This window comes from Diabrotica virgifera, chromosome 4, assembly GCF_917563875.1.
Source record: "Diabrotica virgifera virgifera chromosome 4, PGI_DIABVI_V3a".
Taxonomy (NCBI): domain Eukaryota; kingdom Metazoa; phylum Arthropoda; class Insecta; order Coleoptera; family Chrysomelidae; genus Diabrotica; species Diabrotica virgifera.
Window position 1 is genome coordinate 29,628,394 of NC_065446.1, and position 18,602 is coordinate 29,646,995.

General features: G+C 32.2%; 2 protein-coding genes across 5 annotated transcripts in view; one reads left to right on the top strand and one right to left on the bottom strand.

Annotated features, from left to right (window-relative positions):
- Window positions 1–8,576, bottom strand: part of LOC114349364 (heparan-alpha-glucosaminide N-acetyltransferase) — a 43,938-nt gene extending 35,362 nt beyond the window's left edge. The window contains exon 1 of one of the 2 annotated variants that reach the window (XM_028299713.2): window positions 8,063–8,576. In XM_028299713.2, the coding sequence (XP_028155514.2) occupies window positions 8,063–8,310 (248 nt within the window). In that variant the 5' untranslated portion in view covers window positions 8,311–8,576. The remainder of the gene's footprint in view (window positions 1–8,062) is intronic. The other variant, XM_028299715.2, reaches the window with a different exon arrangement.
- A 3,659-nt stretch (window positions 8,577–12,235) lies between these two features.
- The window catches only part of LOC114349379 (serine/threonine-protein kinase Genghis Khan), a 217,796-nt gene continuing 211,429 nt past the window's right edge, over window positions 12,236–18,602 (top strand). For 2 of the 3 annotated variants that reach the window (XM_050648108.1, XM_050648111.1), the window contains exon 1: window positions 12,236–12,387. The gene's annotated coding sequence lies outside the window, so the exon portion shown is untranslated. Of the gene's footprint in view, window positions 12,485–18,602 lie in introns of all 3 variants that reach the window. The other variant, XM_050648109.1, reaches the window with a different exon arrangement.

Consider the following 18,602-nt stretch of genomic DNA (forward strand, 5'->3'; position numbering starts at 1 on the left):
CTCTTAGACTATAACTGGTTTTCTTTATAGCCCCATCAAAGAAGGCAAAATTTTATGAAAGCCTCCAAAAAAATAAAGGAAGGATGAAAATTTGGGAATAGGTAGTTGAAATTGTCTATTATTATATAAGAAAAAGTTTACAATTCTACATCCCCTCCATTTTACAAAAATTGGAAAATACGGGGTGAAAAATATTTTCTCGGGGGTGAAAAAATATACGTTCAAAATAAGTCCGGAATTGGATAAAATGATTGATTCTAAGCAACTTTTGTTCTATAGAGTTTTTTTACTAAGTCAATACTTTTCGAGTTATTTGCGAGTGAATATGTTCATTTTTAACAAAAAAAAAACATGTTTGTGGACGGTTTTTCGGAGAAAACTCAAAAAGTAAGTATTTTAGCGAAAAAAATATTCTTAGTAAAAATATAGCTTATAAAAAATTGAAAAAAATGGTGTATGCGTGAGGTCTACAGACCCAGTAGAAGCAGAGTTGCAGCTAATGAAAAGTAGGTTCTTCTTCGTCAAATTCCAAGTCGAATATTTCAATGTGAAATAACCAAAAAACGGAGCTTTTTTTGGGGAAAATTCATTACAACTTTTTTAAAGTGTTTAAAAAAAGGTTTATTTTGTTTGTAAAAAAAACTTCTAACATTAAAAGTAAGTGAGTTAAGCAAGAAACCCATTATGAACGGCCGGCACGGCACAGCCCGGCCCGGCACAGGACAGTCCAAATTCATTTGTATAGTTTTAAATGCAACGTAACCCATTATGAGCGGCCGGCTCGGCCCGGCACAGGCCAGCACGCAAACGGAACGGCCAAAATTCTCCGAGGAGAATAAAATCCGTTATCCAATCCATAATTGGTAATAAGCAGATATATTGTTGATTTTTTAATTGAAAGCGCGTTGTTTCTTTTGAAATAAAATAATATGGACGAACTTTTCATTGAGAGTGTCAGAGAATACCCATTTTTGTATGATGCATCGGACTCAAGTTATCATGATACTAAGAAAAAGGACAACATGGGTACAAATATCCGAAAATTTTGATCAATGGACAGGTACGTACATTATCTTTTAACCATGAATTCGTTTTTTTAACATGATGCATATTCTTTAAAATTGTGTAGTTTATGTCTTTTAAAAACTTTTATTTTACGATAGTTTTTAAATATATGATCATTTTTCCGGTGCCGTGCCGTGCCGGCCGTTACAAATGGGTTTTTGGACATGCCGGCCTGTGCCGTGCCGGGCGTTCATAATGGGTTTCTTGACGCTCAAAATACAGGGTGTAACAAAAATACAGGTCATAAATTAAATCACCTACTCTAGGACCAAAAATAGTTCGAATGAACCGAACTTACCTTAATACAAATATGCACATAAAAAAAGTTACAGCCCTTTGAAGTTACAAAATGAAAATCAATTTTTCCAATATATCGAAAACTATTAGAGATTTTTTATTGAAAATGGACATGTGCCATTTTTATGGCAGGAATATCTTAAAGAAAAATTATAGTGAAATTCGTGCACCCCATAAAAATGTTATGGGGGTTTTGTTGTCTTAAACCCACCCAAACTTTTGTGTACGTTCCAATTAAATTATTATTGTGATACTATTAGTTAAATTCAATATTTTTAAAACTTTTTTGGTTCTTAGTATTTTTTCGACAAGGCAGTTTTTATCGAGTTGCGGCTTCTTTTCTAATATGTTTACGTAGAGATTTTATGGGGGTTTTGTTCCTATAAACCTCCCAAATGGTTGTGTATGTTCCAATTAAACTATTACTGCGATACCATCAGTTAAACACAGTGTTTTTAAAACTTTTTTGCTTCTTTGTATTTTTTCGATAAGGCACATTTTATCGAGATGTGACTTCTTTTTTAATATGGTTCAAAATATACCTAAAAATGTAAATCATAAATAAATTTTCCTATTATTATCAAGTCTCCATAATCGTACTTAGCCATATACAAATATATGTGGTGGATTTGACAAATAATATGCAAAATATCTCGACAAATACTGACTTTTCGAAAAAGTACCAAGAGGAAAAGAAGTTTTTAAAGCATTGTGTTTAACTAATGGTACTACAATAATAATCAAATTGAAACGTACACAAAAGTTTGGAAGGGTTTAAAGGAACCAATCCCCCATAAAATTTTTATGGGGTGTCTAAATTTCACTATAATTTTTTCTTAAGATACTACTGCCATAAGAATGCCACATGTTCATTTTCAATAAAAAATCTCTAACAGTTTTCGATATATAAAAAAAATCGATTTTCATTTTGTAACTTCAAAGGGCTGTAACTTTTTTTATGTGCACATTTGTACTAAGGTAAGTTAGGTTTAATCGAACTATTTTTGGTCCAAGAATATGTGATTAAATTTATGACCTGTATTTTTGTTACACCCTGTATAGTTGGTCCCTTTTATTTTTTGGTAAAAAAATGGCGAAAATCACCCCTAATTAGCTTCTCAAATAAAATTAATCGTTACCGCTTCACAAGTTACTTTACTTATGTATTGTTTATATTATCTACAGGGTGGTGAATCAGAAAACGAGCCATAGGAAACTCAATGTAAAATTTTAAACTGTTGAATTCCTGCTTCCCTAATTATGTTACATCAAAAGTCATGAGAAGTTATTTGTAGAGGATTGAAATCTGGATTACAAACAGAAGTTACAATTGTTCTATGATTTAAACACATTCCAAAATTTTGAAAAATATAATGTATTTACCGCGGTAGGTATGTGTGGGCGTGTGGGCATGTTAGGCCACACGTTACTATTTAACTGACAGTGAGCACACTATTATTGTGTTTTAAACAATAAATGATAAAATAAATAAAGAAATTGACAGTTAAAATTGTTAAAATAATAAATTCATTGTCACCGAATTCAATCTTATACACATTTTTGCACTGTGTGTGGCGTAACTTTGGCGTATTTCTCTGAAAATTGTATTATATTTTTACAAAATTTTGAATTATTGTTCGAAGAAAAATATTAACAGTTGTTTTCAATACAGATTTCAAATCTCTACAAATAGTTTTTTATGACTTTTAATGTAAAATAATTAGGGAAGCAGGAATTCAACAGTTTAGAATATTACATTGAGTTTCCTATGGTCGGTGTTCCAATTCACCACCCAGTATAAGTTTCATTGGTTCAAAGTGCTCAGTTTTGAAAAAAATTGGGTTTAAAATAAAACATTTTTTTTTATTTTGAAAAAAATCGTAATTGTTTATGGAATTAACTTAAAAATTATTAGTAATACCAAAAATCTCAAAGAGTACTTTTACAAAGAGTGCTTTTCTGAATATTTTTGAATTTTTGTTTTCTTGTTAGACAAAATTTTTATGCTATGGCTGTTCAAAATTTGCCTAGACCCGTGATTAGTTATTCGTTCAAGCAATTTTAACTACAGCTTTTTCAATAGGAAGCACTTTGAACCGATGAAACTTACAGATCATATAAATAATACATAGACAAAGTAACTTGTGAAGTGGTAATAATAAAATTTATTTGTGATGCTAATTAGGGGGTGATTTTCGCCATTTTTTTACCAAAAAATAAAAGGGATCAACAATATTTTGAGAGTAACTCACTCACTTTTAATGTTAGAAGTTTTTGTTTAAAACAAAAATAAACCTTTTTTTAAACACTTTAAAAAAGTTTTAATAAATTTTCCCCGAAAAGTGCTTCGTTTTTTGGTTATTTCACATTGAAATATTCGATTTGGAATTTGAAAAGAAGAACCTACTTTTCATTAGCTGCAACTCTGCTTCTACGGTGTCTACAGACCTCATGTATACACCATTTTTTCAATTTTTTATGGGCTATATTTTTGCTAAGTATATTTTTTCCCTGCAATACTTACTTTTTAGTTATCTCCAAAAAACCGTCCAAAAACATGTTTTATTTTGTTGAACATGAACATATTCACTTGCAAATAACTCGAAAAGTATCGACTTAGTGAAAAAACTCTATAGAACAAAAGTTGTTTAAAATCAGTAATTTTATCCAATTCTGGTCTTTTGAATGTATATTTTTTTCACCTTCGAGAAAGGGGTATCCCCTCCAATTTTGTAAAATGGAGGGGATGTAGAATTGTAAACTTTTTATTATAAAATAATAGACAATTTTAACTACCTATTCCCAAATTTTCATCCTTCCTTTATTTTTTTTGGGGTCAGATTGTTCTTTGATTGGGCTACTATAGAAAAGTTGATATGAAATTTGTTCTGGGAAAGGCCACATAGGGCGGCCTAGACAAAGATGGAAAGATGCAGTCAAAGAAGATCTAGAGAAAATGGGAGTGCGACAATGGGAATTAGTGGCACAGGACCGAAAAACATGGAAGGCAATAATAAACGTGGCAAAGACTCACGAAGAGTTGTAACGCCATTGATGATGATGATGATGATGATGATATGAAATTTGATCCTGCTACTTTATACATGTACTATTTCAGTGAGGTGTATTAATTAATTTAAGATACCTAAAGGATAGTAGGAATAATAACCTGGTTTATTAACCCTTCAGGAGACAGGAGAAATAAAATTACACATGGATGAGGCCTATGAGGACCAAAATGAAAAATTCTAAAAAAAATATATAAATGAAATATATAGATATAGTTTAAGGAAATTTAACATTCAATATGATTGCAATATTCAAGATTTTTTAGGAGTAAACAACCATATAAAAATTCCAAAAACAACCTGCAACATCTAAACGTTATTATTGTAGTCTTTAATTTTTTTGTCATAAAATTAGATGATACTTAAATAAATGTATTTTATAGATTTACAAAAAAATACATTTTTTATGGATACTAAAAAATACACATGATATAGGGGGTAGGGTGGTAGTCATAAATCTCACCATCACCAAGCGGGGGGGGGGAGGGGGGTAAAAAAATGTCAAAAAAAACATTATGTGATTAGTGCAAAGGGATTGGTACAGACCAACGGTATTTTGATGAAAAAAATATTAATTTAAGTGGGAATAGAGCATCTCAGGCTGGTCTGCATTGTTCAGGGTAGGTCTTGCACAGAGGACTCCCACACGATAAGCACTTTGCTGATAGAGAGCCCCTCTAGCACATTAGAGTGCTATTGGGGGGAGTGGATAGTCTGGAGTATTGGGGTGGAGTGATGCCTGAGGGTGGAGGTAAACCTTCTCAACCCAATGAATTGTATCACCTGAATATCATTCTAAAGGGGGTGTGTCTCTCGGGTTGGGTTACAAACTATTGCTTGTTTTAGTTCAGCATATTACCAGAATTTAGAGGTTTACAGGTATATAGTTGCCTGCACAACACGTAAGCTAGAAGAAATGTATACCACCATCTCAAATGCCTCAAAAATATGGGCCTGCAAGTAAATGAGGAAAAAACTAAGATGATGGCACCAACACCCAACAATAGAGCCAGAAACATCGGTCACCAATTCACAGTTGATAACTCTACCTTTGAAGTGGTGGACAAATTCACATACTTAGGCTTCCTGATCACCAAGGAGAATGACGTGACGGAAGAAATCAAGCGAAGGATAATCCTAGCAAACAAATGCTATTTTGGACTGAGTAGACATATGAAAAGCAGAAACTTAAGCCAAAAAACAAAAATAACCATATACAAAACCCTTATACAACCATTGTTGACATAATATGGATCGGAGACTTGGACCATCTCCAAGGCAGATGAAAACCTGCTTATATTTAAACGAAACATCCTAAGCAGAATATGGTGGCATCTGTGAAAATGGTGTTTATAGGAGGAGGTACAACTATGAGATAGACCACAGAGCATCATCATTCTCTTTGCCTTATCCCTATGCGGGGTTGGCTTCCCTAATTGCATTTCTCCACACAATTCTACCTTGGGTCATATCAATGTTAATCCCCTTTACCAACATGTCCTGCCTTATCGTCTCCCCCAGGTCTTCTTTGGTCTTCCTCTCCTACTCCTTCCAGGAATCTGCACTTCAGCAATTCTTCGTATTGGGTGATTAACGTCTCGACGTTGAACATGACCAAACCATTTTAACCTATGCTCTCTTATTTTAGCATCAATTGGTGCCACACCTAGACTTCCCCTAATATACTCATTTCTAATTTTATTCTTCTTTCTCACTCAACTCAATGCATTCGTTGTTCCTCTTTCTTTTTCACTGCCCAACATTCAGTTCCATACATCATAGCTGGTCTTATGGCTGTTTTATAGGATTTTCCCTTCAGCTTCACTGGAATTTTTCTGTCACACAACACACCACTTGCTTCTTTCCACTTCATCCATCCAGCCCTAATTCTACTGCATGCATCTCCATCTATTTCTCCATTACTCTGTAATACCGATCCTAGGTACTTAAAACTATTGCATTTCACAATCATTTCACCATCCAAAGATACCATTTTATTTGTAGTAACTCCATCTTTAAATGAACATTCCAAATACTCTGTTTTTGTCCTACTAAGTTTTAAACCATTTTCCTCCAGAGCTTGTCTCCACTGTTCCAGTTTTTGTTCTAAGTCTCTTTCACTATTTCCTATTAACACTACATCATCAGCGGAATGGGACGTTTCGATGCCGCCGGTTCATCGCCGGCCGTTTCGATGCCGCCGGTTCATCGCCAGTCCATTTATCGCCGTCATATCTCGCATTTCCTAGAATTCCTAATTAATACTAAAAATAACTAATAATTGTAACTGTCGAAAATTCGGAAATATATCAGATAGCGATTAATTGACTGGCGATGAATCGGCCGGCATCAGCATCGAAACGGCGGCGATGAAACGTCCTAGACGCATCATCAGCATACATTAGGCACCATGGAATGCTACCCTGTAGTTTCGCTGTTATCTGGTCCAAAACTAATGAGAATAAATAAGGACTAAGCACCGAGCCTTGATGCAATCCTACTTTCACCTGAAATTTATCAGTCTCTCCCACACCTGTCCTAACACTAGTCATTACTTCCTCAATCTCTAGAGGAACTCTATCATATGCTTTCTTAAGATCAATGAATACCAATGAGCGTTGGTCTCTTTATTCCTGTATTTTTCCATCAGTTGCCTTACAATGAAAATTGCATGTATTGTTGATCTGCCCTGCATAAAGCCAAATTGATTATCAGATATTTCGGTTTCTTCACGTATCCGTCTATCAATTACTTTCTCCCATATTTTCATGGTGTGGCTAAGTAGTTTTATAGCCCTGTAGTTTGTACATTTTTGTATGTCTCCCTTGTTTTTGTAGACAGATACTAATATACTGCTTCTCCATTCGTCTGGCATTTATCCAACTTCCATAATTCTATTAAATAGACATGCTAGCCAACTTATTCCTGTCTCTCCCAATGCTCTCCACACTTTCCCAGGAATATCATCTGGTCCGACTGCTTTTCCTTTCTTTATTTTTTGAAGCACTTGAGCCACTTCCTCGTTTGTTATTCTGCTAACCATTGCTGTTACTGTATCCGTTAACTCCACAGGCTGTCTGTCAAATTCTTCATTTAATAAACTGTCAAAATACTTTTTCCATCTCTTTTTGGCATCCTTTTCGTGAATTAGTATTTTATTATTTTCATCTTGGATACATCTAATCTGATTAAAATCTCTTGCTTTCTGTGCTCTCTGTTTGGCTATTTTATATATATTTGCTTCACTTCTGACAGATATAAACATATATTAGGTGGTAAAGATGTATCTCTTATAAAAATAGGAAGACTAAGATGGGCAGGACATCTAGCAAGATCACAGCAGAAAAACTCTCCTAAAAGAATTCTTGTCACAACCTGTGGGAAGAAGAAATACAGGGGTAGGTAGAAATAGGGGTAGCAAAACTCAGATGGAAGGATGGTGTAGAGGAGGATGGTAGAAAAATAGGCACAGCAAACTGGTAACAGTTGGCAATGGATAGATCTGACTGACGTAATAGACTTGGGAATGTCGAGGCTGTTTTATAGGGCTATAGCACCATTGATGATGATGAAATCAGACTTTACCTACTAAAAGAATATAAGCAGATGTATAACTATTAGTTACTACTTACTGGCACTTTGACTTGTTGTTATTAAGTAAATAATCTATTTGAAGAGGAGAGCTAGTTCTCACAAGAACAGAAGTCCATTTACTTGGCTGAAGAACAGTTAAATTTTGAAAGTCGCATTTGTAACATTCATCATATTGATAAAAGAGTCTCACAGTCTCATTTAGTGTATTGGTGATATCTAAACATGCTTCATCATAAGTTAAATTAGGTTGAGCCGCAAGACACCTCCTTATGTTATCAAATAACATTGTGAAATGTTATTCTTGCTGTTAATGCAAAGCAATTTACTTCTATTGTATTGTATTCAAACATAGACTATAAAAACGCCTGACTCACTTAACCTTGATAACAAATTATTTTGTGTTTGAAGACTTGAAGAGTCACTAAACCACTATGTCTTTTCTTTGTTTGCACTTTTTAGATATTTGTAATTAAATTTACGAAAACATTCGTCATCATCTTCCCCAGAACCAGAAATAGAAAACAAATCATAGAAAAAAGTGTTGTGTGATTTGGTAGAATGCGATCTTACTCTTTAAAAAATATGTCACGTATTTCAGCGCCATCTCAGCACCTGGTTAAATGGAAGGGTACTACAAATCTGGCCTCCACATAAGTGGTCTGTAGCTTCGACATGATAGGTGTGAAATTTTAAACGTTCTTGTTGTTGATTGGATAGGAAGAGTGGCGTAATCTAGCCTCCATGCTAGGTACATCATAGCCTCCATACGGTACTTCCAATATTTAATATTTTATTCAAGTGGACAATAAAGGTACAACACAAACAACTTTTGTTTCTTAATTATTTATTTATACAATAATGTGACATTTTACATAGAAATATGAGTATTTAATTTGGATTAAATATATGTTTACTCGTTGAATTTTTCAACCGACTGCACACAACACCTGATGGGAGCCATTAGACCTAACAACAAAACGCGAAATAAAATGTGTATTTTAAAACTGTTGGATAAACAGTACCTACAATCAGAAAATCTCTACATTACAATCAGAAAAACTTACCTTTAAAAAGGTACTCGATTACAAAATAACAAAAATATCAAAAAACACGACTGAACAGAATATCAGCTTTTTATGGTGACACAAACAAACACATCACATAAACCGACCATATAAAATGACTGAACGACAACGACAACGAACGAACGAACACGAACACTGAACACAGATTCACAGATAGCGCAGGATTTGTCAAAAGTCATGTTCCACCAATCACAAGGCCGACATCAGCGCCTCTGACTAAATGGAAGGAAAATAAATACGATTACATGTTTTTTATTAGAGTGAGCGGGGCATGAAACAAATATACACTGTTCGTTTGTTATGGTTATGATCAGTCAGAGTCAGATCAAACAAATTAATATCACTAGAAACTGGTTTGTTCGTTAGATAATTCATGCACATGCATTCTTTTCAGGACCGTCTTGAAAACTTGAGAATTTATGCTGTGATTTACACCCTGAAACCTGAGCCATGTCTTAAGATCATAGGCGTAAAATTTCGGGCCAATGCTTTTTAAATGCATTATTTTTTTCGAATCCTGAGAAAACTAATAAGTATTTTTGATAATTTCAAAATGCAGAATGAAAGATTAGGTACATTATTACAGAGGGCCGAAAGTCCCTTAGAATAAACAAAAAGTTGCTTTTGAATGAGAAGTTTCATAATGGGTCCTTTAGGACATTCAAAAATTAGACGAAACACTTTTAAACCCCCAGAAAACCATATTCTTCAAAACTTGAAAAAACTCAAAAATATTTAAAAAATGTTTTTTTAGTTTAAAGATATTTTACCCAATTATTGAATGTTCTAAAGCAGCGGTTCTCAATCTGTGGTACATGTACCACTGGTGGTACATATAATTATTTGCGGTGGTACACAAAACACACAAAAACTTAAAATAGTAGTACATAGTAAATCTTGATTATACAATCTAAAAATATAGAAATACAATAAAATAAACTTTAGATGGTACATGCCTCATAAAGATTGAGAACCGCTGTTCTAAAGAACTAATTTACTTCAAAATATACAAATATAACCTATGAAAAACCTTGATTTGATCGATTTCGAAGTCTATAAAATGGAAAAAATCTCCCAAAATCCCTAAAAACAGTTTTTCAGATTTTTGAAGGGGTCGCACCCATAGAATAATAATAATAGATTTTAGGAATGGTAAAAGTCCTTTTCGTGAGCATTTCTCAGTGCGTCACAAATGATAGAAAAAAGGTAAGTCCGTGATAATACACATTTATAACATTTATTCTAAATAACATGACATTTTAGTTAAATCTGACAGTTGTCACATTTTATTTGCAATTTGGCATAAAATCAAATCAATTGTGTTTATTGCATATATTAAATGGTATATTCTTTGATTTGTATAGTCTTATAAATTGTACAGATTATATTCGTAGATATATTATATAATTCGTAAATAATTTTTTTCGATTATAGCGCCATCTATCGACAACTAGAATAAATGTTATAAATGTCTCTAATCACAGACGTGCCTTTTTTTCTGTAACATACAATGTAATGCGTTAGAAAGAAATCGAAAAACTGTGACGCACTGAAAGATGCTCATGAGAAAAAGAATTGGCAAAATAGTGTAACGCTGTCTCTCTCTTTTCAGGTCGATCCTACACATGTGACAGACAAAGATGGCTAGGCCACTCAAAGTGAATATTGACCAATGACGTCTTTGATATTGGCGTTACACCTCGATGCACAAAGCGACCCATACCTTACCTTGTCTATTACATTGTTGGAAGTTGGAGAAGACAGAGAAGACGAAAATTAAACTAGTATATCTTGAGATTGGGCAGAGAGAGAGAGAGAGAGAGAGAGAGAGAGAGAGAGAGAGAGAGAGAGAGAGAGAGAGAGAGAGAGAGAGAGAGAGAGAGAGAGAGAGAGAGAGAGAGAGAGAGAGTAGCCCAAGTAACAAGAGATTAAAAACCAAAAGGCAAGAGACCACACGGGAGACTCTTTAAAATTAGCGAGATACCTCGCAGTCAACATCACTGTCTGTGACTGTGAAAAATCGATTATATATAAGAAGAAATCGAACTGACTGACTGGGCAACATTTAGCGCGCCTATAATAATTATTATTATCACAATATTGTGCCTTCGTTTTTGATAGTGTCACGTACTCTCGACGCACTGTTGCCGCACTGTTGAAAGTTCGCAAAACTTTCTAAACAGAATATTGATGACGCGCTGATGATAATGTAGCCACTTAATTCTGGTTCCGTCAATTTCTATTGCACACTGGCTAGAAAATCACTCACTGATTCATGAAATGGTTCGTCATCGTTACTCTATTTCACATCTGGTCACTTTTCATTTATTTATTTAGGCATAAAATAAGTTATCTAATAGATAGGGCTATCAGATTATTATTAAATCAAAAGATCGAAGTATTAAAGGGTTCCGAGTTTTATTAACGAAATCATATTCCCCAATTAAATAATTTTTTATATAAAAACAAATTCAATAGTACGTCCCTGTTGTTTATTTTCCTGAAATGGTTATGCATACATTGCGCCATCTATTAATCATGTCTGTCTTTATAAATTGTTGTATACGTTTTTTTCTTTATTCGAAGCGCTCGGAGGACTCTATTTGACAGATTTCTTATGAGATATACGTCAACGTCACAATCTAGTGTTGTTATAGGACAAGTTTTTCCCATAGGCGTTACAGAAAAAATATTTGAATTAACTTTTCAAAAATGATAATTTTATTTTTGCAGATAAATGGAAAGTTGAATAATTGTTTATGTAGTTAAATATATACTCAAAATAAAAAAAAATAATTTAGGAATATGTATAGCAATATTCAAATTTTCAATTTCCCATTTTCATATTTTTCTTTTTTGTGGAGACAGGGACAATATTTAAAAATATACTCTATTAATTTGTATTCATAAAAATTAACTATATTAATATTTTATGTAAAAAATAAACGATAAGACATTGGCCTTTACAATATATTTTTTTTAATTTAAATTGTATTCATTGGTGTTAAAATTTAAAATACACCATTTCCAATTCTTTCCATGCTTTTAATAACGGTAACAACGAAGAAATGCACTTAATTGTTAACTCTTTACCAACCAGTTTGAATTTTACATAATAAATTAGAATAATTTTCTAGGTTTCAATTTTCATTCAATTCACATCGCACATTATACATTCTCCGTGGGGGAGTCATAGACAAACATGGCTGCCGTAAGTGTGTGTTGAAATGGTTTTAATTAGACAAGTGATAAAAGGCACCATTAAAATAAATCAAAAGGTGATAGTGATAAGAGTTTTTGTTTACAATTAGTTCCTATTTAAAGCTGTGTGTTTTTGTTAGTAGGAAGACCATTTAGAGGAGTGTTTATATATAGGTTAATCTTGCCTTATTTTTGTTTTTTTACCAGTTTATGTAGAAATGTCGCTATTTTATTTTACATAACAGTTTTAGTATTTATTTATTCGTGTGTTAAAAGCATATTTTAACTGAGAATATCGTAATTTATAATATATTTTTAACCTAACTGACCTGTGACATTTGTGTTTTGATTGACATTTCGTTTTTAGCGTAAAAAAAGACCAAACCTATTATTTTTATTTTTATTATTTTGCATAGTAGAAATAAGAAAGTGGAGAGCAATGTAACAAGTGTATTTAAGCCACGACACAGTTATACCTTTCCCCGCGATTATGCATATTAAAGGGACCACATCCTCTTTCCTGTGTGTAGTTACCTTGCAACTTGTGTCTTGTTATTGAAATGAATGTGTATCTAAATATGTCTCATTAACACCCGGTTTAGACTGTACAGTAGTATCTGATATTAATATAAATACTATCAAAATTACAAAGTATAGTAAAGATGTATTTAATTTTGCTTGACAGCAAAGAAAAGCAAAGGGAGGTATAACTAAATTTAACTAAATATTTTTTATATGTATTATTTACAGTCACATTTAACCCTTTACAATCGTTAAAATACAGATTTGCCAGTTGGCATCTATGGCATGCCGTAATAAAGTCATAACATGTTAACCATTCAATGGATATAATTTTTAATGGTATATTTGAATTGTTCAATAGGTTAGGAATCACACATTTTGGGTTTTCGGCAAGTCCAGGTAATAATTTTAAATGCAGTTATGTTTGACCTTATAGTATTTTTACTACAAAAGCGATATTACGTAGGTCAAAATTTTTGACGTAAGAGAACTGTCAAAACATTAGATTGTGACTTTTCATTATTGCCATGATTATAATAAACATGGCAATAATGAAAAGTCACATTCTAATGTTTTGACAGTTCTCTTACGTCAAAAATTTTGACCTACGTAATATCGCTTTTGTAGTAAAAATACTATACTTATAGTCGGTTCGCTAAACTCAGACGCAACTGGCTAGATATTTTAGTCGATAATGTTTTTGTTTTTTGCCATTTTTGGAAAAATTGGCAAAATTACTAACTATTTAGTGATTATTAACTATTTAGTAATTATTTTTTGCCAATTTTACTAAAATTGGCAAAATTACCGACTAAAATATCTAGAAAGTTGCGTCTGAGTTTAGCGAACAGACTATACCCATGCTATAGAGAGGCTTTCAGTTCAGTTAAAGGAAAGTGTTTATGTTGAGTTCTGTTGATTTTATGAAGATTGTGTTAGTATTTTTAACATGAGTAAAAGAAAGTATTTAACAAAGGCAGAGTTATAAAATTTAACAATAATGTAGTGTAAAAACATGAATTTTATTTGAACCAAATAAGAGTTTAATTAACACATTCAATTTTAAATTCAACTCTAGTTTGTTTAATATGTTTTGTTCAGTTCTACCAAAGACAAATACTTTAGAATAAATGGAAAAAAATAGTTGTAGAGCTATTTTACATAATGTCCGAAATATTAGATTGATTAAATGGCCACGATGACCTCAGTGCACTTTCATGTGTCAATCAGTGACACATAGTTCAGTATAGTCTTTTTAGTACAAAAGCAAAATTACGTAGGTCAAAATTTCTGACGTCAGAGCACTGCCATGACATTAGAATGTGACTTTCCATCATGGCCAGGTTTATGTCATTACTTGTCGATATTTTTTTTTTGTTTACTATAAAAATAATATCTATAATTATTTATTCTAATTAATGATGTCAATCGGTTTTCATTTCTTGCCGAAATATATTAATAATACGCCGAAATATTTGTAATGTTAATCAACATAAATAAACATCAGCTTTAACATAATAAAATTGACATTTCTCTAGCACAGCTATTTGACACCGACACGGAACTGCCCGATCTTGTATAAGTGTCAACATGGTATTATAACAAGAAAAACGTAATCGTGATTTTTTTGAGAATTTTAGAATTATATTAATTAAATAACCAAAAACATTTTTTATTATTAATAATATAAATTTTATAAAACAATCCTTTAAGTTAAATTATTAATACTCCAGAAAATAATAATTTAAATATATTAGAAAATCGTACGCTACTGCTATAACAGTTCTGTGTTGCTACATTTTTAAATACTTCATTTCGTACACAATTTGATTCGAAATATAGCTTTAAAAACTGTATTGTTTTTATAAATATTACCTACATATTTTATTAAATATAGCTTAATTTAAAAGCTATTGTAATTATTGCTGTGTACCTATTGTGATTCGTGTTTGTATTGAGAATCGTGCCAAATCAAAATGCTTCTTTAATAGATTATTTTGACCTACGTAATCTTGCTTTTGTAGTAAAAAGACTATAGGCATGTAGTACATGCCAATGACTTGTATAACAATTATACAACACTTTTATTATTGTGACACCTGTTTGTTGTATTAGTTTAATGTATGTATTAAAATGTTAAAATCTCGCTTTATAATATTCCACAATTTGAAATCAATTATTTAGATAAACATGCAGCAATGTACATAAAAGATTCCAAGTTGTTTAATATGTAAATTACCAACAACCATAATTTAGTTTGCTGAAAAGTACTAAAATCACTTCTTCTTTAAGAAGTGATTTAATCGTCTTTATCTGCGATGAAGGTTGGCAGTCATCGTGGCTATTCTAACCGTCGAGGCAACCAAACCATTCTCTCAGGTTATTCAACCAAGAAATGCATCTCCTTCCTACGCTTCTACCCTCTATTTTTCCTTGAATTATGAGTCTCAAGATGTTATATCTTTCGCCTTTCATCACATGTCCGAGATATTGCAATTTTCTTTATTTTATTGTGTTTTCAATTTTCCTCTCTGCCAGAATACTGGTTACAGGAATATCCCACTTTAAGGAATAGCAATTTGAGGTCCCGAAACGTTTCTACTAGCCACTAATGATCGGTTATTAGAATATCCCAGTTAAAGGAATAATTTTGCTGGGCACGAAGGGTATTCCAATAAGCAGGTTCGACTGTATATTCGTGACTCTATGTACCCAAATAGTTAACACTCTTATAAATGTCCACATTTCAAATGCATTAAGTTGATTTATTGCATTTTGGTTTACTGTCGGTTTAATGTCTATACAAAGCACACTGTGAACCTACATAACATTTAATTCTAAGGGCTAATGTCAAATCTTTGCTGCATAAAATCTTTTTCATTTTCATGAAGTTGGCAAGTGCTTTTTTAATTCTCACTCTTATTTCTGCAGTATAATTGTTAATATTTTGTTTGTATTGTTGTTCTTGCTAATTTTCATTTTGGTTTTCTTGATGTTAAGAGAGTCCATATTCTGCACTATATCTTAATATTTTGTTCAATATTCTTTCTACGTCTTCCAAGTTGTCAGCTATTATGACTATATAGTTGGCATACCTAATGTTATAATTAAACTTTCATTTACTTTTATGCTGACTGTCTCGTTTACCAAAGCTTCTTGTATGATTTTTTCAGAATAAGCATTAAAGAGTAACAGCGACAGTATGCAACCTTGCATGACCCTTATCTCTATTTCTTCCACACTTCTCTTCCAATTTTCACATTTGATCGTTGGCTGCAGTATAAATTTGATATCAATGTTACATCCCTCATATCCAGCTTATTAAAATTTAAAACTTTGAAAATAATCTTTACCCTTTTAAGAGATGACAAGTAAATTATTTACTTGTGACTATTTTTTACATCTTTGTGACCTAATATTGTTGTATTGTGTAGTATAATTGTGTAGATTTATTTCATCTATTTGTTATTTCCACATCTATTTACCAACATCAATTACAATGCTGCCCAGATATTCAAACATTGATATTGTTTCTAATAATGTTCTGTTACTTTTAATATCCTTATTGTTTTGGTCTTCCTTTTGATTAACTATCATTGGTTTTCCATAATGTAATAAAATGCATTTAATTTTACTTGACAGCAAAAATAAGCAAAATTTTTTGTATTGTTATTTGCATTCACATTTAAGATACTTTTCAAGGTTTTAAATATTAATAAACTATAGTGTTTGTCACTCCGAGAAGTCAGTACAGGTTCTTAAGGGGAGAAACGATGCCAGTTCACAGCATCTTATGCCAGTTCGCTGCCTCGGTTTATAATCAGTAAGTGCTAGCGAAGCGGACCGGGTTAAATTCTTGTATTTAAAAGCCACCTCTGGTGCCCGTACCGATTATGTGGCAACACGGTTCCTTTACTTCTCATTTGAAAAGCATTGCTGCATACAAGCTGTACTGACAACTCAGAGTGACAAACACTATAGTAATTTCAGTATTTTTCAGCACAGTCAATTATGGTTGTGACTAATTTACCTATTAAAATATTTGGAATCTTTTATGTACATAAATATTTAACTAAATAAATCATTTCAAGTTGTGGAATATATAATGTGAGAGTTTAAAGTTTCAATATATACATTAAACTAAAACAGTTAACAGGTGTGACTATTAAAAATGATAATTTTAATTATCATAGTGAAGATATTAATTTACTAAAAAGCAGCACTATAGTATCATATAATTTCAGTTTAATATTTATAGCTAAGTATGGGAAATCAGACAAATTCATTCATATAAGGATGGTCAATTAAGTCACTATTATTCATTTTTTCCTGGATATAAAAAATCTTCACAGTATTATTCCTCAGCTTAATTTATTGATTGAAATTTGATGCCTGTGACTACAAGTATATTGGAAACTATCAAAATCATTACATAAACGAGCCGTTTTTCCATAATTTTCAAAATATGCAGTATCTTTGTAAATACTTGAATTCTCTTTTTATCTGATTACAAAGTTTTTTTTATTTATCTACATATCTTTATTTTAAACTCTGTGTTTAAATGAACAGACCAAATAATTTGTTTTCATTACAAAGTTTTAAACCTCTTTCCTTAATAGTCTGGGAGATAGTGTCAAATTTTTCTGTGAATATATTTTGGTAGATAGTACTTGTTTGATAATGAAAATGGCTGTCAGCTGGCGCGACTCTGGGGCTTTTAGTCAAGAAAAGATAAAATATGAAAGTAGATGGAAAAACCCTACAACTTATATATCAAAATATTTATCGCTGTGCCTTACATCCATAATGGCCTAATAGTTAGAACACCTGGCTCCTGGCTTTCACCCAGGCGAGTCGGGTTCGATTCCCGGCATCCTTTTTGTTTTTAAAATGGACATTTTGATTTGAAAAATAATTATTGTTTTTATAATCCCACGTTTTTATTATTTATACCACACAATATAAAAAGATATTATAAAAACAATTATTTTTCAAATCAAAATGTCAATCGAACCCGACTTGCCTGGGTGAAAGCCAGGAGCCAGGTATTCTAACCAATAGGCCATTATGGGTGTAAGGCACGGAGATAAATATTTGACATATAAGTTGTAGGGTTTTTCCATCTACTTTCATATTTTATCTGTTCTTGCCTAAAAACCCTGGAGTTGCGCCAGCTGACATATCATTTGTTAAAAGGCTTTGGAACAACTAACCATATAAAAAAAAACAGCCATGCTAAAATGCTCTGGTCAAGCTTGATACTATCTCCCGGACTATAAGAGTTTTCTCCACTATTCCAGTTTTTGTTCTAATTTCCTTTTGTTATTTCCTACTAACAATCATACCATCAGCTAATTTTAAGCACCAGGGATTGTTACCCTGTAGTTTCCTGTTAGGAAACACTAATGAGAATAAATAAGGTATCAAGCCCTTTCCCACCCCTGTTTTAACACTAGTTAGACTCTCACATTCTTCACATATCTACTCACAGAGAACTCCTTTGCATAATATTTTTCAGTTTAAACTACAAGTTTTCCCATTAAGTTTATCTTATTTCTGAAACTTATTCAGAAAATGGTCACTTCAGCATGATTTTTTCTTCATGTAGTGTATATTTTATTACACATTTTAATCCATTTGTGTTAATGTCTATACATATTTAGCTTTTTTAAGAATATGTTATATTTTTTTTATTATTGTTCTGAAGCTATTTCCTTGTGGCATCTTAGCCCAATTTACTATTATTTTAGTTGCGATTAAGCCACAAATT